General features: G+C 46.8%; 1 protein-coding gene across 1 annotated transcript in view; it reads right to left on the bottom strand.

Annotated features, from left to right (window-relative positions):
* Positions 1-25,018, bottom strand: part of Ubr1 (Ubr1 ubiquitin ligase) — a 69,696-nt gene that overhangs the window by 27,057 nt on the left and 17,621 nt on the right. Inside the window, exons 11-19 of the mRNA XM_072284817.1 lie at positions 21,400-21,532; positions 19,326-19,469; positions 18,197-18,467; positions 13,022-13,232; positions 11,590-11,792; positions 9,835-10,255; positions 6,313-6,545; positions 5,408-5,549; positions 2,748-2,853 (exon numbers count right to left, since the gene is read on the bottom strand). Coding sequence (XP_072140918.1) covers positions 2,748-2,853; positions 5,408-5,549; positions 6,313-6,545; positions 9,835-10,255; positions 11,590-11,792; positions 13,022-13,232; positions 18,197-18,467; positions 19,326-19,469; positions 21,400-21,532 — 1,864 coding nt within the window. The remainder of the gene's footprint in view (positions 1-2,747; positions 2,854-5,407; positions 5,550-6,312; positions 6,546-9,834; positions 10,256-11,589; positions 11,793-13,021; positions 13,233-18,196; positions 18,468-19,325; positions 19,470-21,399; positions 21,533-25,018) is intronic.

Here is a 25,018-nt window from a genome sequence, read left to right on the forward strand (position 1 = left end):
TATGCATAGTTCCATTTCAAATAAATGTATTCCTTCCTGGCATCTTTGCTACACCGTAGATAATAAATCCATATACTATAGAGAACGCAACACAAAAGTTTGCTTAAAGGCAAGTTTAGGTATTCCAAATTACCTGATTATTGGGGGTGTGCGAACACCAAATAGCAGATGTAAAATTGAATACTGAATCGATTCAAGAAAAAGAAAAGAGGCCTGATACTGAATAACGGAAAATTTATGCCAAAGATTAATGCTTACAAATAGTGCGCAAGAAAATATGCTGTTGCACATGGTCAGGAGTCTACTAGCAATGCATGACAAGAATGTTGCAAGCTATCAGTAACTTGGGTACACTAGGAATCAAGATGTACAGTATGGTATGCTCTTATTAAAGGGAATACCAAATTAGTATGCCAGCAGCGATTACAGCTCAATTCTATATGAAGGCCTGGAAAACATTTTCTTTGATCAACAGAATGTCTGTTGAACAGAATGAAGTGCTGTTTGCCCTATTAAGCTGAATTACTGATGCTATATTGTACTTAACATCTTACAAGGCTTTGAGCTTGATATTGTTACGCTGACGATATAGTGGACCTCTGTTTTATGGAAACACTTTATTGCATAGAAAACTTTCCTTTCCAGGCTTCTTCTCAGGACCATCAATAAAGTTCCTTGTCTGTCTGCCTGTTCCAGGTTTCCTCCAAAATACGGAAGGGTGTTCCTAGCTTTGCAGGCAGGTGGGTTTTGCGAGTTATAGTACTGTCCACTCGTGAAGGTCAATTGGCACGACACACGAAAACGTGAACCGCGCATACCGTGACTCAATTGGCACTTTGTGCGCAGACACTGTGGGCACTGCACGGGTCGATCTGCAGTCACATCAACAATAAAGAGCCTTTTCAGTGCCGGGCTCAGCATCATTTGCCACCTGTCAAAGGTTCCAAGATCGGAAGTGGCATGGCAAGTTTTGGCGAGGCACTCCCTTTCCTTTCTGACCAAAATTTGGCCGATTGCAGCCATTCGTATCGGCTCACACCAACATCGCCACACCAAACCATCAGTGTATTCCAACGTCCCGCGCTTGTGCCCTTGATTGGCTCAGCAGCTTTCCGACTGACCTGAAATGGTTGCTTCTCGACCAAAGCAACCGTTCGCAAGTAACTTGGTTGCACAACTTCGACAGCTTGCCAGTCTGAATGCGGCCTGCCGAAATTTCCTGCATTTGCGAGTCGGCCAAATAGCAACGAGTATTCTCCTTGGCGCACCAGATCCTACCGACCCCCTAGATACACGAAATCCCTCCATCCAGCATACCATAACGTGGACGCCAGGTCACATGGGACTGGAAGAGAACCGGAAGGCAGACAGGGTGGCTTGAGGATGCACAACAGACAGTAGAGTACTCCGTGATCCTGCCCCAGAGGAGCCTACCTCAGTACTGTGTGACTATGCAGCAATCCTAAATTATAAGGGACTCGTGCAGATCTACTCCCCTCCCCATAAAAAACTAACAAAGGAGGAGGCTTCCCAGCTGGCGCTTGATCCAGACTGGCATGTACCCCAACTTGCACATTCTTAATAAAATGCACCCAACGGCATACCCTGCACGTGGCCCATGGTGCTCTGAGAAGCCAACACTTTTACACACCACCTGGACTTGCCGGGCCATCCCCGGACAGCCCCCTTTAGATCAAGCGAGGGTGGAGCGGTGGGAGGGGCTGCTGGCCAGCGACTGCCTTGACGATCAACTCAGTTTGATTGACAGGGCACGCAGAGTGGCAACAGCCCACTCTGCGTGGGACCCACGAACCAAGTGGGCCCCACGCCACAAACCCATTTATTCCTTCAAATAAATCTCTCTCTCTCTTGCACTAAAAATTCAATACAAGCTCAACCTACATCATCGCGTAATTATTAATGTACTCCTGTAATGACCCATTGTGGGTTGACAGTATTAATAAAAAAAATAAAAAAATAAATTAACTTCATGGCCACATTGTCAAAACAAGGTTTGTAGAGTACATTTGAAAACATCACTGTCAACTGCCTGCAATACCCATTGCAGAACATTCTTTTTATCCTGCATTTAAAAGAACGTCATTGCGGAGTAGAAGTGGCATGCCACAGTGTCTTTCTAACGATTTCGGGGGCTATGCTTTAAGGACAGAAAGAAAATTTTACTTAGATGGCTACCCACTGCAAACAACTGAAAGAAGTTTTAAAATGTGCTCTGCAAACCCTGCAGTGGCCCTGTGGATTTAAAGATAATAATTAAACAGTTTGTTAGTTAATCACTACAATTATTAATAAATAAACAGAGCAAGCTTGTCCAGGAGTTTCCCAAAAATGTGCAGCTGGTTTTATCAGAACGGATGGCTTCACTTCGTTCCTAAGCTTGCTGCGTGTTAGCTGGAACAACCAGTACGCAGCAAACCTGCACAGCTCCCGGCAATTTGAACAGACCCAACGTTCTGCTCCTCTCCAGTAGCACCGACTTCAAGACAGCGATCGAAAAACTGTGTAACATTTAAGACATCGGTAAATAGCCCACTCCTCATGTAAAACCCCTTCACAGGGGCCTTTGAGGTACTGTAAATAAATAAATGTTGATCACATTCCGCTAGTTATGTGATCATGGTTTTCCGGCCAGGAACATTAGCCGAGTGAGCTACTAATGCTTGAAAACATGCTAAATGATACCGTTCATGCTAGGTAACACAAATACAGCACCCCCCCCCACTCACCCTCGCTGGAGGGGCCTTCCCGACGCAGCAGGGTGGCTCGCTCCAGAGCCAGGCGGGCACCCCGTAGCCATGCCTCAAAGCCTGGGTCGGGGCCAAGGGCCTGAACCTGCGTTGCACAGGAACGGCGAGAGAAAGAGTAGAGGTTGCCGACAGCCCAAAGTTTCTTACAAAGATGACAATTACAAGATAACCCTAGAGCTAATGTCTATGGCAGCTACAAGTCTGCCGGCTAGCCACCAAGGGAATCGTGGGTGGCAGTGCCTCAATTTGCCTAAGCTTTATCCTTCTGGCTCAAAACGACGGCGACTTTACATACCAATCACCTTAAACGAAACACCGCATTATGAATGTCACAATTAACAATGATTATGAACACATCCTCAGTTCAAATCCAGCACCCAACAACCGCTTCCTTGGAGTAACAGTAACAGATCTCGAAGGCAATGCTTTTGCAGGCAGTATGCATCAGAAGCAACTGCGGAGCTGGAAATACGTCAAATCTGCCAATGTTTTGGACATCACCCATTGCCTTTATACATGTAGGAAAATGTAGGTTTCATTGAAATTTAGAAATATAAAGCGTAGTAACACAAGGACATCTGAAGCCACAAGCACAAAGATTAGGCAAATCTGTGTAAGTATCTCTAGGACAAGCTTATCAATTTGCGCAGCTTTGTTTCATCTTTCTGCCTGCACACAACAAAGCAACTGAGGCACGAAATTTTTTCCAATAAACAGTAGACAATATCTTGCATGACGGAGGCCAAAACTGAGCCCTTCTGGACATCTACATGTTTTCACTGACATCCTCGTGGGAAACAAAAGGCTATTTACTCATAAGGATGTGACAATGATAGTCTTCTTGAAATTGGATACTATAAAATATAGTGCTGGAAATGAATTGAATTAAGTCAATGTCCGATTTTTTGGACTCCCGAGGGACCACAAGAACATTTGAAAAATCGGGCATCTTGAAAATCGGTCATCGACTACACTGAATACTTCAAATAGTTCGCCAACTAAGAACTGCGATTTCACCATCAATATTAAACAATATTTATCTCCTGGCATACTAAATGTTTAGCAAGCTCTTACCATTATATTGCATGTTATCAAGTGTGATTTACAACAGGTGAGGGTATGCGAATACCAAATAGTAGATATTGAACTGAATATTGAATTGGATCAAGAAAAAAAGCCGAATATCGAATTGAATATGGTATATCAGAAAATGTAACACGAACATTTATGCTTCCAAATTTTGTGCAAAATATCATAGTGCTGAACATGCTTAGGGGGCTAATCACATTACTTAAAAAGAATCTTGCTAGCTATCAGTAACTTGGGTACCTACAAATCAAGATGCTTATTATGCTGTACTCTTATTAAAGGAAACACCAAATTAGTATACTACCACTGAGAAAAACTCAATTCATATACAAAGGTCTGGAAAAAATATTTTTTATCAATAGAATGTCTGCCAAATAGAATTAAGTGCTTTTTTTTTCCTCTGAAGCTGAAGAAACAGTGATGTTGTCCTAAATGCCAATGGGGTTTTCAGTTTAACAGCAGGCCAAACAGCGCTCAATAGCAATCTTCCATTGCTTAGAAAGCACTGCTTTTCAGTTTTCGCCCAGAAAAACAGGAAGTTTTTTTCTGTCTTTATGGCAGGAGGTTTAACCCCCGTATTCAGAAATACAACTTAAGTTGAAGCCCATGCTTGACTTGATCTAAGTGACGCCTATCGTGAATGCGCCGAAGGAAACGCAGTGAGCGTCTTTGGGCACGTTAACGCCAGGCGTCATCTAAATCAAGTCAAGCATGGGCTTCGACTTAAGTTGCATTTCTGAATACGGGGGTAAGTGAGTCATCATCAGCCCATTAAGGCCAATCTGCAGGACAGACAGAAGTGAGGAATACACATCACGTCACTCGGCATTGTTCTGCACAGTCATGCGAACCACACGCATCGACCGACGGTAAAACATTCTCGATCTTCACGCATGCTTCCGTAGTTTGCAGAGACACTGCTTTTGCAGTTCCCTCTGTGCCGCGTAGCGTTAATCATTTCGTTCGGTTTGGTCGACCTGGTTGAACCTTGTACCAATAATGACTGCGCGCCGTAAGTACGCTGCGTGCATCAATGCACCTGTCACTGCCGGGTCATTCACCGAAGGTACCGATATTAAAAAAATCGAATATTCAAGAAAACGAACATTAGGTATTCTATTTGCAAATCGAATTATTCGAACCTTCTCTGTTCAAATTGAAATCGCATGTTCTAGCATTCGCACACCCCTAATAAAAAGCATTAATCGTGCATTAGGCACAAATAAGCAGTTTATTCTCCTACCCAGGAGCATTAGAAGAGTTCGAATGATTACAGCTTGGAAAAACAAGTCTGGCTCCCTGAGCAATGTGTAGCATGCTTCACTGCATAACTTCTCACGTTTCATGCCTACTCCGGCAGCCGGGATGAAAGTTACCCCACATTCATTTTTAATGTCATGTTTGAACACGCGCACTCCACTGCTTGATATTTTCGAAAGCTATTAGGAAAATATCCATGTGTACGAGCAGTGACTATTTGACTCAAAGAGGGAACCAAGCAAGACAGTATCCGACTCGCAATTCTAGCTAACTGTGCTTTCGCATCCTACCTGGGCGGCCCGTTCGAGGCACTCGGAAGGCACCAGTGCCGACACTGGTGGCAGCAGGGGGACCACCGCGTTGCTCAGGCACTCGCACAGTGGACAGAGGAACTCTCGCTTCTCCACGTTGAAGCTGATGTGCCGGCCATACCTGTACATTGCATCCGAGTGCATAAGCGACGGGCCGCTTGTTCCGCTCTGTCCCCTCTGTACAGCTGGCATCAAAAGGTTGCTCTGATTATGACACATTAAAGTCATCGAATTTCTGAGCAGTTTGTGAACGCAGCCAGTAAAACTGCACAACACTACCGTTACTTACACGAATCTAATGTGCACCTTTTATTCCAAAAAAAAATGAAATGGACCCAGAAACTGCCTCCGCTTTACAATCGGATACGAAACTGAAACCGCATCCGTGGCTCTGGTAAGAGCGTACCATCAGAGCCATCAGATGCAGAGTCAAGCACGTTTTCTTGAAGGTTGCTGTGGGTTTATTTTGTGCTCGACTACCATCACTTTCAGAGCCACCATCACTTTCGCGAAATTTCACGCAACTCGGCACCAGATGCGTAGGCACATACAAAGACCAGCGCTTCAGGCCCTGTACCAAATCTCGCTATCTGAGCAGAGTGTCAGGAGCGCTCTCAGGTGCAAATTTGGACAGGAGCCTTGGTTCCGTACAATCACACACAAGGGTTTATTGACCAGTTGCCTGCTCCTCAGCCGACAGAAATCAGGCCCCTTGGTTCCCCTTCTTCTTCTCGCCCTTGCTTGAGGCTGGCAGTTACAACCACAAAGGTACAAGAGACGGTTTCAGAAGCGCATCTGACAGGTCCCGAGCGATCGCATGTCCCATCAAAATCAGTGCCATCGTTCTCCTTGCCGCACGAAGCCCAATGGCTAGCAGTGCTCACCTGGCTGGGCGCCGCCGCTCCTTGGTGACGACCGACTCGAAGAACTTCTGCCAGCAGCGGGCGTGCATGACGTGACCGCATGTACTGGCATGCGGACCATAGCGCAGGTCCCCAAAGGCACAGGTGGGGTCTTCCTCGTCCAGGGGGTTCGTCGACCCCTCCTTCTTGGACTGGGACTCGTCCTCGTCCTCGCCGCCCGAAGATGGTGGGGGCGGCGGCAGCTGCGACCGATCCTGCGCATAAACCGGATCAGTTAGAAGCTTTCGGTGCCCTTGACTGATTGGCCGAGTCGTAGGGTTTCAATTTCCAAAGCGAAGCTCCGCTTCGCAAACCCTCCCCAACTTTCCCGACTGCTGGCTGATGGGTGCTGCTGCTGTCTTGACAAACAGCTCACACTTCAAAAAACAAAAAAAGGAAAAGAAAGAACTGGACTACATGCACTGTGGCGGGATCGAACCTGGGTCCAACAGCACAACAGCAGCCTGATGCTCAAACCGTTAGACCACAATCGCACGCACACTTCTACCATGCCGATGCCAACTAGCTCTTTGAGATAGCCACTGTGTGAGTCGCATTGCATAGCATGGAGCGTGCGAAAGCACATTCGTGATTACCAGTTTCCTTTGTGCCGAATATGCAGGAATCAAAAGGCCTGATTTAGCAGACTTGCTATAACTATTGTGCGAAAGCTTCGCTTCACATCGATTCCAAGACGTGCGTTGCATATCGAGAACCTTCTCTTTTTTTTTACAAATTTATGCCCAGTTAATTTCCAAATGCTTACAATATGTTGTTTCAATACCAGCTGGGCACTTAGCAATATTGCTTTGTTGTCGGCCTCTGTAATTAATACATAATGTCACTGCAACTCGGGTTGAAGAGCAATGTGAAACAAGATTTCGAATTGCAACAGAGATCGACAAAAAAATCTTTTTCTGTGAGAAAGAAGATAAAACAAATCACGCAGATCCAACACAATGTTGGAATCTAAATGACACAAAGCTTGTTTGAGTTAGCAAGGTAGCAGCAGTAGCAGATGACACAAGCGCAGCCTCGTTGCCTGTCTGCATCACTAGGACAAAGTGCTCACATAAGCATAAATGTGCCATGTGATACAAATAAAAAAATTTATGGGGTTTTAGATGCCAAAACCACAATCTGATTAAGAGGCACGCCATAGTGGGGGACTCCGGAATAATTCGGACCACCTGGGATTCTTCAACGTGCACCCAAGTCTAGGTACAAGGGTGTGCTTGCATTTCGCCCCCATCAAACTGCAGCCGCCGTGGCAGGGATTTGATCCTGCAGTCTCGTGCTTAGCAGCCAACACCATAGCCACCACGCAACCACGGCGGGTCATGTAATGCAGCAGGCTAATCTTTTCACTCACAGATATCCGCATGAGATGTCGTTTAAGGCACCTTTATTACTTATGCAATGAAGCAGAAGAAATACCGAAGTTGCACTACATTTAGTGCCAATGAGGCATTCCCCCTAAAAGTGGACAAGTCTATCTATGCCTTCATCGGCATGCATAAAAATGTACTTAAGGGGAGACGCTCCTCAGAAACCTTTCTTTTTAAATATTATTGCTAGGCAAATGAAAATTGTAGCACTTATATAGCTAGATATCCTCATTACAAATCTGTCTTTAGTTTTAGGATAGCTCGATGCTTTCATGTCCCAAGTGCCATGCATAAGTGAGAAACAGTGCACGTTTGTGCAGCTACTGGACCTAGCAGTTGGCATGATATAGCAGTGCAAGATGGCGTTTCTTGTCCCTAATGCTCCAGTGAGTGCTAATAACCAAGATAATGCAATTCCCTTGACAGGCAACATTTTGAGAGAATTTCATACCTGATGCTTCGTTTTCAGTGACTGGTACCAACGGGTATTGAACATTTCCATTCTTAAAAATAAACTGGTTGCACTAAAACCTAGATAGGCGCATTCTACACATCTTGATGATGCACACCAAATTTGGTCTTGACTGGACCACAATAAGTACATCAAATGTCGCGCACAAAAGCCATGTTTGGCCAAAAATATGAAGCTGAGAAAAACACAATTGAAAGTTATAAAAGTTTATTTGTGTTGTAGCGCTGAAATCTATATAAAAATTGCACATTGCACACATCCAGTGCACAACTTTAGAATTCACCTGCGCCATATGTTGTTCTGTCATAGAGTCTTTGTGAGCACCATGCTAGCCCACTTCCTGTGCTGTTACTTTCCGAGCCAACTCCAAGTTATCAGCCACTGCTCTTGTAGCAGCGAGGTGCACTTTCTTTGTTATGGCGGTGAACAATTTATGGCGCATCGGTTTTGGCAAACAAAGAACTGCACAAAATCGTACGAGTTGATTGTGTCCAGCTCCATTTGCGCACGCCGCAGCCACTGCCTTGATATTCACGGCGAAACTCTCTCTCGGGCTGGCCGAAGGGTGCGCTCCACCGTTAGCATTGTCTGCCAGAGATGCACGCCGCGACGAATACGTTGACGAGAACGGACGTTGTACACGCTGCATTGTTGCAACACAACTCTAAAAACGACGCGAGTCCTTTCCGTTTTTTGGCCAACTCACGGAAAGAAGGTCGCGCCGTCCGCATGCCGGACATGCCGCGGCGCTCACGTTCCCGACGCCGATCTCTCAGATAAAGGTGCTCGCCGTCTCCTCGCCGCTCCTATCTTGATTGTCGAAGATTCTCTACTTTTTCTCCAGTGCGCTGACGAATTCGTCTGCGCTGTCAACAAATCTTGAGCGGCCGGTCGGCTCTGAACCATCGAAGGCGTCGCCGTCACCGAGGTTAGGCTTAGCAGCCGCGGATGTCTCCATTGCACGCTGTTTGACTTTGCGGCGAGTCTCCTTGAACTTGTGCTTCGACCGATACTTTCGAGATCGAAAATCGCTTTTCTTCACGGGATCCATCGAAACAAGGAGCAGAAAAACGCGTGAAAGCCTGGGAACACGTCGAGAGAGCTGCGCGTCGCAGTAAGAGCAGACAAGTTGTGGCCGCGTCGCGCGCTAGCAGCCAATGGCGTGGCTGGAATCACACCACGTGATTTAGAAATCCAGCGAAAGCTTGGTTTCGGCGGAGAAATGGTGTTTTTATTATTACTTCCCGGGGAAATTGTAACGCGGCAAAGCCAACCTCGCAGAGAAAAAGTGTAGGCCTACTGCCTTGCACAAGTCCAATGGCTTGCGACACCGCGATTTGACGCATCACGCGCTGGAAAATGGGCCAGATTTGCACCTTTTCTTGCCACCTCGAGTGCTTTCACCGAGTTTATTTATAATTTCCCGATCATTTACGGCTCTGATTTCTTTATATATGAAAGAGGAGGGATCAATCTTGTTGAAACAGTCGAAAACATAAAACTGACTGTTTTAATGAAAATCGCCGTTTTTCTACCCGCGTCTCCCCTTAAGTTTGTACCCGTGTCATTTTCGTCGTACATGCTGGTGATATGAATGTGCCATTAGTGAGTCTCTGCAACAAAAGCGTGCGGCCCCCTGCTCACCTTGGAGAGCACGGTGGATCGCTGCACCAGCACGGACAGCACCAGGGTGCGGCCGCTCAGCGACAGCTCCTCGTCCTCCCGGCACAGGATGCACGTGTGCCGCACCACCTCGGGGGCCGCGGCCGACGCCACCTCAGTCTCGGTGGCCTCCTTGAAGAGGTCCGAGTACTCGCGGATGAAGTTCTTCTGCATGGCCGACATCTGGGCCATGATGCGGGCACGCCGGGCCGCGGCAGCGGCCGCATTGCGACCGCTACCTCCCACGCCACCGCCTCCGTCGGACTTGGCGCTGCCAGACGAGTCCTCGACCTCCATGGGGGTCGAGGCGGCGTCGGAAGGGCCGTCACGGACTATCCTAAAGTGCCGGAGCGTGTGGTCCAGCAGGGGCTTCTGGCTGGGCGCACGAGGCGAAGCGGCACACCTAAAAGCAAAAATCATTCAAGATCAACAGTTGTTGTTGCTGTTCTTCTTCTAGTAAAGACTACAGTCCAATGCACTGTAAAGTGAAAGGGTCACGCAAGACGCATCGCAAATGGGGCGTAAAGCCAATATCGGTGGACGCTAGTCGCAGGCGTAACAAACAGTAATGTTCCAAATAAGTCATTAAGTCAGTAAAAAAATGCATAATTACTGCGCACAACTCACACAAAAGTACCAACTCATGTGTTCATGTGTTCAATACACTACTAAATTCCAGTGATGAAACTGTGTCTTCAACACACCATGGTTGCCGTTTAACGTTAAAAGGCTTTCTTTTTTTGTACGGGGGTGGCTTAGAAATTAAGATAACTGAAGTTGTCATAGACAGAATAATGCCGGCATAGAAAAACATCAGTTTTAAGATGGCTTTACTCAGAGTAACATCATCAAAAAGTTCAAGTGTGGAGAGGAGATAACATTCTTGCATCAAAAACAAAACTCGGCAGCAGGAATTCATTTTCAACATCATGTATACAGTGCTAATGTGAGTTCATGTAAACAGGTCTCTAGTGTTGCCTTACTGAATTTGATAACGGCTTTTCATACCTGTCAGTGATGCAGAACAAGTCTTGACGTGGCTTTGATGGCAATTTCTATGCTGGAGTCGATGCTATGGCATACGAATGGGACAAATTCTTTAACAACCATGGCGATTGCACGGAGAATTAATGCTTACCAGTGTCTTACCATGAAGCAGCAGAAGCTTGATGTGGGCGAGTTGGTTTTGCATACTTGAAGAAAAGAGCGCTACGAAGACGCGGACTAAAAGAGGAACATGTACGACGGACAAGCGCCTTGTCCGTCGTACATGTTCCTCTTTTAGTCCGTGTCTTCGTAGCGCTCTTTTCTTCAAGTATACTTACCATGAAATGTGTCAGTGTGTTTGCGCACAAAATGCTTGTTACCTTACTTTTTCAACCCCATCATTTGTGTGCAAGGTAAAAAACACTGCTCCTCCAGCATAAAGGTTGTGCAAATGGCGGCGAGAATTCATTGTGGTCCCGTAGGCACCCAGCACGAACTTCAGAAGAGGGCATACAATAACATCCCTGCAGCTGTCACGGGCAGAATAATTCCCCTGTCACGTTTCCTGCCCGTGGAGCAGCAAACATCGCAGCACATGAATGGCGAAACAGTGCCACTGCCTGTCATCCCCTTTTGAAGTTCTTGCTTGGAGTACAAGACAACTCTTGGATCTTGGCTGTAAAATCGCCAGAGTTGCGCTTCCAACACAACCGCAAAGACGCGTGCGCACCGAACGTGCCCGGCACTGACTTTTCGAGGGCGGCAGCCAGGCCCCCTAGCGTGGCCCGGCAGGTGAAGGCGAAGAAGGAGTCGGCCATGGGCACCCCCTTGTCCCGCAGCCGCTGTTCCTCGTGAAGCGCCACCCCGATCAAGTGCAGCGCCTTCTCCAGTTGGGTCTCCGAGAACGCACCTGTGCTGGGGCTGGTCGAGCGCTCCAGCACCAGGTTCAGCACCTGCGGGCCGAAGGCAGGGCGGGCACATCATTGTCACAAACACCCCTGCTTTGCACCTGGAAGCCACTGGTTTCGAGCACTCCCCTGTGTACAAAGGGGCAGAAGTCGGAAAAAAAAAAACAAGAGTGATCCACACACAATCTGGCCCTGGTTCCGGGCATGGCTTGAAGGAAGCCAACAGTGAAACGTTGGGCTTTAACCCAAACCTTGATACAACGAGCACAAATATAATGATTTCAACATTAAATTTGATGAGCCATACTTCATCTCAGTGAGTGTTCCACGGCTACAGCAAAACCAGATTCAACCAAGACAGTATCAGGGAATATTTGTTTGCTCAGCAGCTCAAAATACGTACTGTATCTTTTTCTGGGCATAACCACGTATAACCTGTGCACTCCTAAATACAACAGCCCGAAAAGAACAACAAATCTACGTGTGCAACCCACGGAAATATCTGAATACAACAATGTTCCCATGCAAAAAGCAGTCTCCCTTGCAAAAAACAGTATCCATTGACGAATCAACGACTCATCCACATCGCATCTTCGGCCAGCAGTCATGTTCCCCTCCTCTTCGACAAGCTTCTGCTGCACTGTAAAGGACGACCATTGAACCCGGCTCATCGTCATCGAAGTTTTAGTTCGGCAGCACCGCGTGCAGCACTTGCTAACTACTAAACACGAAATGGCAACCCCCCAGAATGTGGACAAGAATGGGTGGCCATGATGAAGGCGAGAAGGGTGTCTCAACACACAGGGGTGGGAGGAGAGGGTGGCGTTCCCTAGGAAATAACGAAACTTTGAATGGCAGAAAACCTTGCCTTGAGGTATGGTTTCATGACAGTGCGCCAGGATGCCGTGAAGCCACACTTCAAGGGCACCTCGACTTTACTGTTAAATTTATTTTAATTTTCGGGGTAGGTTACGCACAAGAACTGTGGTATTCCTCTAGCCCAAAAATAAACAGCAACTTGAAACGTCAAATTCTGAACGCGCACAAACACCAGGCAGTTTTACAGGCCCACTTGCTTTAAAGAAAAAAAAGAAAAGCAAGTTCTGCACTAGAATGGAAACAAAAATGGTACCACCCTGGCTTCTGCTAAAGTAAACTACATCACATGGTCTTTCTGATAGGTGTACCAGATACTTGTGTTTCTTGCAAAAGGAAAGTCTCTTGGCCACAAGCATGCAATCGACACCCGCGCAACGCAGAGAGTCACTGCCCACCCTGAGCATGACGTCACACTGAAGCAGGTTGACGACCATGGCGAAGGGCCGGGCGAACTCCGGGGGCAAGGGGGGCGGACAGCAGGGCTCCAGTCCGGCCTGCTTCCGACGCCTCAGCTGGGCCTCCTCCGCCTTGGACTGCTCCTCGCGCGTGTAGTGGTAGAAGAATGGGTTGAACTCGCTGTAGAACTCGGGCCGCAGCTCGTACCGGCTGCACATTCATGGACACAAAAAGGGAGGGGCAAACTCGAGCGAGACGACACAAGTCAGCTAAAAAGCAGGGGACACCAAAAGGTTGCCTGCTGAGTTGGACCCTTGTGGTACGTTCAGTTGGTTTAAATCTGGGTTTGCAACCGCAAACCCTGATTTAAGGAAACTTAACATGAGTAGAACCATGTGCGAGACGACGCACTTGATAATGGAAGCTAGAAACACACCAACAATTGGCAACGCATGCGTCAGCAAGCCATCAATTCACTAATCTACAAAAGAGCTCGATTAGCTTTGTTCACATTGAACGCATACCTGTCTATCAATCAGTGTGGCTAGAAAATGCCTGTGTGTGGCTTCCTGTTTTTTGTTCATGTTTACCGAGCTATTTACACGTGCCGTATGACGTAATGAGGGCATACCGTATTTACACGATTGTAAGTGACTCGAATGCAAGTCGACCTCCCCATATCGCGCACAACAGGAAACAAAAATAAAATAAAGAAGAACATACCCGCGGGCGCATTTCATAACGAAAATTTATTAGTAGCTGGCATGGTCACTGGACTACTCCTCCTCACTAGTGCTGCCGTCGTCTGTGCTGCTGCGGTCCCGAAGCATGTTGCCGTCCAGCGAAATTCCGCATTTGCATACACACATAAATCCACGCCAAAAGCACCCAACCACACGCAGCTGTCAAGGAGGCTCTTTTGGCATGTCCAGTTGGCGTAAGTTCGCGGTCTTCTGTCGCCAGCCATTCATACTCACGACGGAGCAGGTCCTCAACCCTTTAAGGGTCAATGACCTAAATATACAGTGCCGCGAACAAGTCCCAAAATGGTTGCTGCCGTATATTTACGGCGCCATTTGTACGTTTCAAAAGCCGTCCAATTTCCTAACTTTTTCTTTTCTGTAATGTGCTGCCATTATGTGGGAATACAGGGAATTTTTTTGCGCACCTCCCTCTTTTGGTTTTTGTTGCATGGTTTGTTTTAGAGCTAGTTTGCTCCCGCGCGTCTACACACTGCCGCTCGCACATTGGTGCGCGCGCGGTTGGGCGGCGGTTCGGGTTTTGTTCCACAGGCGGTATTGGCTTCTTGCGCTTGCAGAACTGATGGCTATCTCATTACTAATCGCTCAAAGGGTGACCGCCTCTTTCTCGCTCATTTAGTGCTCACAGAGGTTTGCATAGGAAGGATGCCACTGTGCATGCGTTTCCGTTGCTTTTTCTTTTTTTTTTTCTGACACTCGCGAAAACTAATTGCCTCTGGTTGGCGATAAGATGAAGATTAGCGGAAGTTTATCACACATGCTTTTTTGACGGGCACACAACCACTCAGTTTTCTTGAGTGCATGCACTTACGCAGTTCGATTATGCTATGGACATAAATATTAGTGTAAGAGCAGGAACATTTGAGTTTTGTTAATTATTCTCGTGTGTGCATCTTCAAGGCCTTGAACTATGTATATAAAGATGCATCAAATCTTTAATTCATATAAGTTCATTTAATTTTTTATTGTTATCCATAAATGAGAAGTACATATGTACCACCGCAAAATATTTTTTCTCACTTTACGGTCACCCTAGAAAAATTTCCGCAAATTTTTTTCGAAATAAGTTTCTAAGAATAATTGAAATCTGCAATTAAAAAAATCGGCCCTCAAAGGGTTAAAAGGCGAAGATCCAGGCTTGTCTCATGAGCATATCACACGACCATGTGGCCTTCAGCTCCAGAAAGCGTCCAGACTTCGGCCCGCAGAAACCTCTTCGCTAGCTGTCACAGGTGAAAATTTCACTTCGCTGCCGTCGCCACTCTCGCACCACCCATTAAGAAACATCAAACTGGTGACCCGCTGCACAGTAATTAGAGATTTAGTTTAGCATACGCAACTTATAGCGTACGCAACTTTTAGCATACGCTATACGCTATAGTATAGCGTACGCTAAGCAGCACACATTTTCTACAATTTTAGTTGGCTGGCGATATCTTCGGATCTCAGAGGCCATATGCCATCGTTGCGGCTATTTCCTGCCTGTAGCGATAGGTGGCGCTGACATCTCGAATGTTTCGTTAGGCTTCAACTTGTTCGAAACGAGAAGCCATCTTGAAAACACCACGAGGTTATTCATAATATTTTGTCGTCGAAGCGGCCTGAGATGAAGCGAAAGCCGTTTATACAATCATTTGCTACGAACAAAGTGCATTTCACAAAAGCAACGCCAAATTCAATTCAAAGCGGGCAACCGGGACCGCCACCATGTTTCACGCATACTCCGCAAACCACACAAAAACGCTAACTCAATTGCATTGCGTAGGCCCACTATACCCGCTATTTCGTTTAGCGTTCAGCGCATGTGCAGTGACGACCCATTATTTTTTAGCGTACGCAATGGTATAGCGTACGCTATACTAAAACTGTCTAGTGTAGTGTACGCTAAGCAGTGCAAGTTTTTTACAGTTTTAGTTGGCCTGCGAGTTCTTCAGATCTCAGAGGCCATACGCCGTCGTTGTGGCTATTTCCTGACTGTAGCGATAGGCGGCGCTGACATCTCGAATGTTTCTTTCATTAGGCTTCGACTCGTTCGAAATGAGAAGCAATCTCGAAAACATCACAAGGTTATCCATAATACTCTGTCATCGAAGCGGCCTGAGACTAAGCGAAAGCCGTTTACACAATCATTTGCCATGAACGAAGTGCATTTTACAAAAGTAACGCCAATATCAATTCGAAGCAGGCAGCCGGGACCGCCGCCATGTTTCCCGCAAGCCCCACAAACAACACAAAGACGCTAACCTAAATCTGAGAAATAGCATGCTTACGCTATACGCTATGTGTCTTTAGCGTTCTGCGCATGGGCAGTGACAACCCGCTATTTTATAGCGTATGCCAAACTAAAACTGTATTTGTTGCTTCAGCGTAAAGGATGGCAGCCTTCTTCAACGCCGCAGTGAACGAGCGCCGAATGTTTAGTAGACTCTGAGCACTCATGACGACTGAGGAAGCACATAAGTATCATGTGGCCGGCAGTCAAATCGAACGCATGAAACTAAAGAGCTACAGGGAAAGAGAAACACGCAAGCCGCGAGTGGTGTCTGCTCTTCCATGAACTATCGATACTCCCCGCAAGCGCCGCTGTTCTGAGGGTGCCACCGACAATGGAACAGCGGCACTTCCATATACTATCGACACCCCGACGAGTGCTGTGTGCACTGTAAAACTCTTAAAAATGTTGAAAAACCCTTCCGAAAAGCGAACAAACGCGCGGGATAGCAGAAAGCTACAAATGGGGCCGTAGAAAAAACACAAATTGGAACTACGTTGTAGCTCCCCTGATATCTCGTTGGTCTCGCTTTTTATTTTCGGTGCCATGTTTTGTTTTCGATTGTGAGTCCAACCCCCCCCCCTTTACATTTTCTTCAAATTTTAAAAAAGTGGTCAACTTACAATCATGTAAATACGGTATATTGCAACAACTGGAAATAAATCTATTGCTGAAAGTTATGCACAGTGTGGTTGTCAAATGAGCCTTTGTTGTCCCTGTCCTTCAGCTTGCGCTACAAAAAAATAGAAGATGCCACACAAACAAGGCCCATGTGGCTACCCTTGTGGACTTCAGTTGGTTGCTTTCAAGCTTGCCAGAGTGTTCTAGTGGTGGCGTGCTGGGAATGCAACTCGGATCAGAATTCCAGTAAAGCATGTTGGCAGGCTAGTTGGTTCCAGTTCACAATTAAAATGTGCAGTGCTGCTAGACGAAGACAGAGGAAGACGATGACACGAAAATGAAAAAAGAAGAAAAAGAAATAAAGAATAAGTGAGCATGCCTTCGGTGTCACAATCTGAAAAGAAATGCCGTTTCATGATTCACCGCTACAGCCCCTTGCATTTTATGTGTTATCCTGTGGACAGGGGCATTGTTCTTCAATTTGTACCTCTGAGTGATTCTTGTTTTTATTTCCGTTCAATATGTATAATAATCGTGTACCTCAGAAAATTAGAATCTGGAGTTGACCAACTGTTGGGTGTCGTCTCCTTTCTCTGTCTGTGTGTAGTCTCACTGCACATTTTGATCAAAAGCTCCAGTCACACAGTTCCTCGTAATAATGGTCTGGGGGCAGCTAGCATGTTCGGCTGGGGCAGGCTTTATCCGGCAACCAATCTCAAGAGGGTTTTGCATCGCTGCAAACCAAGTCAAAGCGTGGTAAAAACACGTCTAATGCCCCCCTGGCAGCACAGTCCTAACGGACTTGAGTGCGGGTCAACTGCTTCCAAAACTCTCTGGCCCATTTTCACAAAAAGTTCCTTTTTGTTTGCCACCTCACTTGTGGAGAGCGTAGCACAATGGCTGCACTGATCACATCTGTTTGTTTTGTTTTGTTGTAACCCATAAATTACACACCTTCCAAGCTGCAAACTTCAAAATTCGTAGAAATCCTAGACACAACACCAGAAGCTAGGCGAGGGGGGAATGGCATGTTTACCTGAGCACACAGATTTCGTGGGATATGTGCACACTTTATGCATGATGATTTACCTTTAGAAGCAGCCCACAAACAGCAGCAAACTTGGGACAGCACAGAACAAACTGTTTCTAGATCAACAGGTACTTTTCCTTCGACTTTGCCATTGCTCATTTCGCCTGCTTCAGGAACCTTTATGAATGAACTTGCTAAAAACAGGCACCCCCCCCCTACAGTTGTCCTCTCACAATCACAGATTTCTAAGGGTATGGTTGGAGACCAACAAGCAAAACTTTTTAGCGAACACTCTTTATTTTTAAGAAATACCGAAAGTCTGGAGCTAAAACTTACGGCAAAAAAAATTATCACAAAACATGCTAAAACATTCGTAAAATCGTAGAAGGAACCCGAGTTCATAAGCTCTACGAGAACTTTTGTCACAGAGATGACGGCCACGCATTCGTGCAGCGTTGTGCGCAAAACCGGGACAAAGGGGGACCGCTACCTGGTGGAGGCAGACGCGTCGGCGGCCGAGGTGGCCGAGGTGACCGTGGCGGCCCGGTTGTCCCTGCGAAAGTGGGCCACCCGCTGCAGCACCTGCTCGACCTGGGCCTCGCGGGCGGGCGAACTTCCTCGAGGGAGAAGCTTCACCAGCTGGCTGTGGGGGAGGGGCTCCACGCAGAGGAGCTGCACCACCTCCCGCTGGAGCCGGTCCGTCTCGGTCACCGCCCCCACGCCGGGAAGACTGCGCTCGCTGACCAATGTCAGCACGAGGCCTGGGGGGGGGGGGGGGGGGAGGGGAGAGAGAAACCGGCAAGTTAAAACTGCCAGCCTCTGGTCGTCTCTGGTCACCTCTGTGTCACACAGAAGCAAGTCTCAAGGATTGATATTTCTTTTTGTTTTTGTATTTGACTGTTGTATTTAACTGTTGACTACTGCCGTACTAGGGAATCGTCTTGTTTTGTTCGCGCATTGTAATGCAGTTTTCTTTTTTTTTTACGTATCATATACCTTCTTGTTAGTATTTGAGTGCGCACATTTCTGCCCCTTCTCGTAGGGCTTACATTGGGCCGGCAGTATTTTTATAAATACAATTATACACATAAATAAAGAACACATAAGAATACGAGGACAGCAACTTTCTCCTTGTTTATTTTTTCTTTCACTATGTGCTAGTCGTGAACCAACTCAATAGCTTACCATAATTAATAATACAGCTCAAATACAGCTCAATTAATACAGCTCAACTGCGACCACCCCGGGATGCCACCATAAGCCATCTTGCATTCTACCTCAGAGTGGGCCCAGCTGGGCATTGCTCCCTTGCACCCCACTGCAGGCTCCCCAGTGTAGCTTCCAATAGCGGAAATGAAACGAGAAAGCCACCAACTTCGCTTGTGCTTGAATGATTCGAAAAATTTTTGTGGCAGGAGATTCGCTAGGCAACGTAATTTAATAGTGATGTCATTCCATGATTGCCTAGAGGAGTGTTCCAGGGCCCCTTTAAGAATGCATGCATGGAGCTGCCCAGTGTCCACACACACACACAAACACACACACGTGCGCAAGCACACGCATGCACGCACGCACACACATTTTTGTTATGACTTCCCTCTGTCGCTAGGGGAACCCACCGAGGAACTCCTCGGCGATGGTCACGGTGAGCTGGGCGTTGGCCTCGTCCTGCGTGCTGTCGTATGTGTTGGAGGCCCACGCCAGCAGCCCATACTTGTTGAGCACGTGGATGAGGAACTCGTTGCTCTCCAGGAGCGCAGCAGCTGCCTGCACAGGCAGGCAGACAGGTTCATCGTGCGACTCCATTTTGTTGTTGTTCGTTTTTTCAGCTTCTACTTGGTGCCTAATAAGAACAACCTGTCTTATGAGAAGAAACAAATGGTGCCTTGACAAACTATTTAGCATCCTCTAATACATATTCTAGTGCTATTTCTTTTAACCTAGTACAGTTGAACCTCAGTATTCAGAACGGGAACATAAATTATCGAGTATAACTAAGAAAACGTAACATTTTCCTGGCCATAGTTTAATTCAACGAGTATTCCACTGATAGTATAACAAAAACGAAAATGCAATGTCCAAGACAATATTGGTACCAGCAGAGCTAACATTTGTTCACCCACAGCTCAAAATATAAATTCTAGTTGCAAAAAAATGTCAAGCACTCGACAAGAGCAACTTATAACGGCACATTCTGGACGTACGTGCCTCATTCTAGCTAAAGGTTCGGTTTGACCAGCTCACAGCTGGCAAGCCGATGTGCCGGTCTTATTGTGATTCCACCAATCACGCACTCGCATACTATTAGCAATGGTGCAAAAAAAAGTTATGGGGTGCATTAAGTGCCAAAACCACAACCTGATTATGACAGGCGCCATAGTGGGGGCACTCCGGAGTAATTTTAACTACCTGGGATTCATTAAAATGTGCCTAAATCTAAGTACAGTAGAATCTCGCTGTTATGTTCCTCACTTCTGCGTTTTCCCGGCTGCTACGTCGTTTTCATCCGGTCCCGGCATAGATTCCATAGGATCCAATGTATAAGGAACCCCGCTGTTACGTAGCAGCTGTGAAAACGTTCCCGCATGATATGTTGCAACTTAGTACCCAGAACCCGCCTGGGCTAAAGTAGGCAATGCGCTCCAACCGCCATTTTGGCTTTTGACGAGTTTTGGCCGGGCTTGGCTATAGAACTGGCTGCAAGAAGCCGCACGCCAGTTCAAGAGGCCGCCACTAAGTGGCCATTCGTGAAAAATGCTCTCACTATCATCACTGTGATTACGGTCACCGCAAGGTTTTTGGACGGGTCGACTCACGGAGGAAGGAAACTCAGGAGAGGCCCTGACGTCACTCTTTGGGAATCTAAAGTGAAGCCGGAAGTTGGCGTTGCTCATGACGTTGCTCCACCTATCGGGCCAGCTCTCCTCTCTTGTTTACATTTCTTGCGAAACCACGCCACACCGCGTGCAACCGCGCGCTCCACAGCAATACTAAACAATCGTTAGCACGTTAGCGTGATTACGTCAAAGAGGGCAAAATTTCCCGCGGATATTCCTTCGTCCATTGCCGTGGCGCGGTGACGACGAGGAGCACGAGCCACATGATGCCGGGGAGTTGCCAAATCCTAGCTTTGGAGAAGCGGTCGCGACTCTGGACCTCCTCCGCAGGTACGTCGCACCTCACAGCGACGCTGACAGCAATGCGACCTTCCAGGCTATTGAGAAACGTGTGGTGATTTCTAGCGAGCAAAAGAAACGGCAAGCCACCATTCTGGACTTTTTTAAGTCCTAAGCGCACTCTGTGGAAATTAATTGTCTATAGTTGAAGCTGCACTTTTTTCATTCATTTTCGGAGATTTCCTCACTGTTGCGTTTTCCCGGCTGTTACGTTTTTTTTCCCCAGTCCGGTGAAAAACGTATGAACGGGGTTCCACTGTATACAAGCGCTGACGCATTCTGCCCCCTTTGAAATGCATCCACCGCGGCCGTGATTTGATCCCACAACCTCGTGCTTAGCAACAAGCAATGGTACAAAGCATGCTCGTAATTCAAGATTGTTCCCATATCGCGTAACGACATCTGAAAATCCGGCTCAATCTAGCAGCTTTCCAGAATATCCCCCTCTGGTGATTCAACGTTCCGACACGCCAACCCAGCCCCGGCACAAATAACGAGAGGAGAGGCCGCAGCAAACTTGCCTGCAAGAGGGTGATGTCACGATCGTACGTCTCATTCCTAAGGCGCACGTTGTGGTAGAAGTAAATCTGGTTGAGCAGGGAGTAGCCGTTACGACGCCACATGCCCGCCCGGAACTGGGCCACCATCACCTACGTCAGGGAGGAGAACCGCACGGCATGAAGGCGGCAGCACAAAGGTTGCCTGCTGCAGTCGCCAACCGATTTAGCTGCAAAAGTGCTCAAACAATCGAGCAGACCGAAAAAGGTGAATATTCGCAGCTAACACCTAAACGGCAAAGTTTATAACGTCCCAAAACTGTACAGTGGGTTATGAGGCACGGTGTCGTGAGGAACTTCGGATTAGTTCAATCAATGGGTTTCTCCAACACGCTCCGAATGCACAGTACAGGAGCGCTTTTGCATTACGCCCTCGTCAGAAATTCAGCCACCACAGCAGCGATCGAACCCGCAACCTCTTGCTTGGCAGCGCGACACTGAGCCGACTGAGGCATCACAGTGGGTATGTTTCGGTGAAATTGATTTCGTAGTTTTTTTTGCAACTGCAGTGCAGCAGAAAATTCTTCGGAGTCTTGATCTAGGAGGTGCGCTATTGAAATAGAGGCAAACCCACTTATAACGATCAGAGAGATAAGAAATTATCGGTTATGACGAACACATTTCCCTGCATTTACAATTTTCCAACCCTGCCCACCGAAACTGCGTCCAGATTTAATGAACATTTTTAAAAGCGCGTACTGTTACAACGAACAAATCAAACCCAGCCGCGGTAGAAGAAGGGCACACGCAAAGTTGCAAAGCATGGAAGCGCAACCAAACAGGGTACAGGCAGCGCGCAACCGCTCCCCAGTCCAAGTGCGACGAAGATGTGACCACAAAGATGAGCAAGCATAGCACACAGATTTCAAAAGTTGCAAGGAAAGCAACTCACTCTCAACCATGCTCGTAGGCACACGTGGGACCCTTTGTACACTACACTCTCTGCACAGTTCTACATGCGCCACTGCGGGCACTATGCTTATTTGGAATATTCGGACCAGTTTGTACCAACTTTAAGTGTTGCTATCTTATCGTTGCAATCAATGTTCAGAGTTGGCATAGGGTACACTTCTAACGTATCAGTGTAAACGTGGCTGCTATCGTTGCCGCTTACGATTTGTTGCGTGCCCACTAGTGCAGATGAGAAGAATCGAAAGGTGCCTTTTCAGTTGTTGTTGACCACAACCATTTTAACGCCTACAGATAATATAAGCAAGTTTGGTTGCAGCTTTTTTTTAGTCATGGAAGTGCGGAGAGTGATGAAAGTAATGAAATGAGGCATCTACTTAAGGGGGGACACGGGTCTTGAGGCGAAAAAATCGCGAAAAAAATCGATTTTTTGAAAATAACATTTTCAGTACCTACAACTACTGTTCCTTTATTTCACCAAGTTTCACATCTTGCGGAAGAGTATTTTGCCCGCAATATCAATTTAAAACATCCCTGTGAACTGAATTCCGCGCAAAAACGACCCTTTTTGTGGCGGCGCGTAGCCCTTTTCCTACGCGCACGATCACAGCCATCTTGGTCTCGTTGGAAAGAGGAGCCTTTCTTCTTCAATTTCCCGCCAAAAGTGACTCCGTCGGCTCGCCGGTGACGTTAAAATCCGCGAAGAAAAAAAGTCCGAACGTGCGATCCCATTCGTCGACTAGCGCGCGTGATCAGAAACGCGTGCTGTGGTTGGCTGCGTGAGGTTCCTGTCGTCTGCTCCATTCCGCAGGTGACGCGACGGCGCGTCTCGTAGGTTTGTGAAGAATGCGGAACGATGACCAATCAATCCACCGGAAAAGTTCGCCAGGAGGCACAACTACGGCAAAAAAGAAGAAGCGATCAACTTATAACTTTCAAATGCGTTCCATTTCTTCAGAGAACCATCGATAATCGTCCGCCGCTATCCGCAAGTGATGTCATAGCCGCGAACGATGCCGAAGTAGGCTTAGCTAGCTCGCCTACGAGTGACCCGACAGCGGCCGCGTTCGGCGTGACACTGCAATGTTGCAGCGTGTTGATTTGCTGCAGAGGGAGATGAATGCTCAAAAAACTTCAAGTTCTTGCGTCAACGCCAGCGTCAAAGCGGAAGTTGGATTTGCTCACTCGCGCCGACGGCACTGCAGCCCCACCAGTCGACGCTATCATCAGTAGGACCCCGTGAACGCACTAATCGTTTCTCAAGCACAAGGTGTGCGGCGGTAACGTCGCAGTAGGCAAAAGCGAACAGGAATATGGCCTCGCCATAAAGATCGTTATCACGTGAGCGTGCTGCGGCGATATCGCGTCGGCGTGGAGCTCGACCCGCATGAACGGCAACCATGCCGCGCGCGCGATGCAAGCCACTGGGAATCGGCGCTAAACGATGTTTTTGGCACATTTGGGTGGCCGCGGTCAGAGCGACTACATTCCTGGTGGCTTTTAGCCACTTTCACTGCAAAGTAGTGCAAAATTATTTCTGCACTTTTCGTTAAAAGTGCATGTACTTCTTTTTTTCTCGTTATCCCAAAACACCGATTTTTTACTTGCTGATTTGTACTGATTTGCAGCAGCGATATCTGTGCCTTCAAGGCAGATAGAGCCATAGTTTTTGTTGTGGTTTATTTGTAGCTGAGTGTGCAAAGTACACAATGGTAGGAACAGATATTGGAATTTATGCTTTAAACTTTTTCAGTTCTGCTTTAGATCAGACAGTAGGGAACTCACATTTGGAACTGTGGATACTGAATTGCTATAGAGTTACTAATATTAGTTATATCAAAAAGGTACTCCTACCATTGTGTTTCCTATGTTTTCTAGTACTAGGCATGTGGCAATATGAATTTTTGTAGTGTGGGTAGTATTCTCTTGTTTCTGCAAATGATGAACAATGAATCTCATTTATCTTTAGAAGTAATTGGCCTATGGTAAAAATAATTACACATTTGAGATCATCACAAGAATCTTAATAGGGTTCCAAAGTTTCATTAATATTGATGAAAAAATGAATATTATATCAATAGCAGTGTCCCCCCTGAAAAGGACTGTTGTCCCGTTGTTAGTGTGGAGAGAAAGCGAATGTCCTCGGCAGCTTTTCAAGCAGCTGCAAAGCGGAGGCAGCGAGGAAATCCCCATCCAGATTATTCCCCTAGAGCCTTCTGAGCCATTGGCTATGACAATTTCATGCATCCAGGGTAATGAAATGCTTTTTTCACATGGTGGCTAGTTTTTTCCACTTTTCTCAATACGCTTTTTTTGGTAATTAGCAATTTTGCGGGAGGCATAGTTACTTGCCTAATCATCCAAATTTAATAATTTTTGCTTTATCTGATAGCTAGGCTCCCAGGGAGTGCAGTAAGTCTATAATACCACATTTCTGCACCTTGAAACATATTGAAACTTCGAGGAAAGTAAAAATATATATATATCGCATGAGAAGTTACAACTTCTAACTTTTGTAAATTTGGATAGAACAGAGGTAGAAACATGAGACAATGCTTACTGCACTCCTTGAACATTCAGGAATACTCTCACATAATTTTTACATTTCTTACTGGAAAAAAATTTCTGCCAGTCATCCCGAAACATTGGAACAGGAAAAATTGTATAAAA

The sequence above is a fragment of the Dermacentor andersoni genome, chromosome 10 (genome assembly GCF_023375885.2).
Source record: "Dermacentor andersoni chromosome 10, qqDerAnde1_hic_scaffold, whole genome shotgun sequence".
NCBI lineage: Eukaryota > Metazoa > Arthropoda > Arachnida > Ixodida > Ixodidae > Dermacentor > Dermacentor andersoni.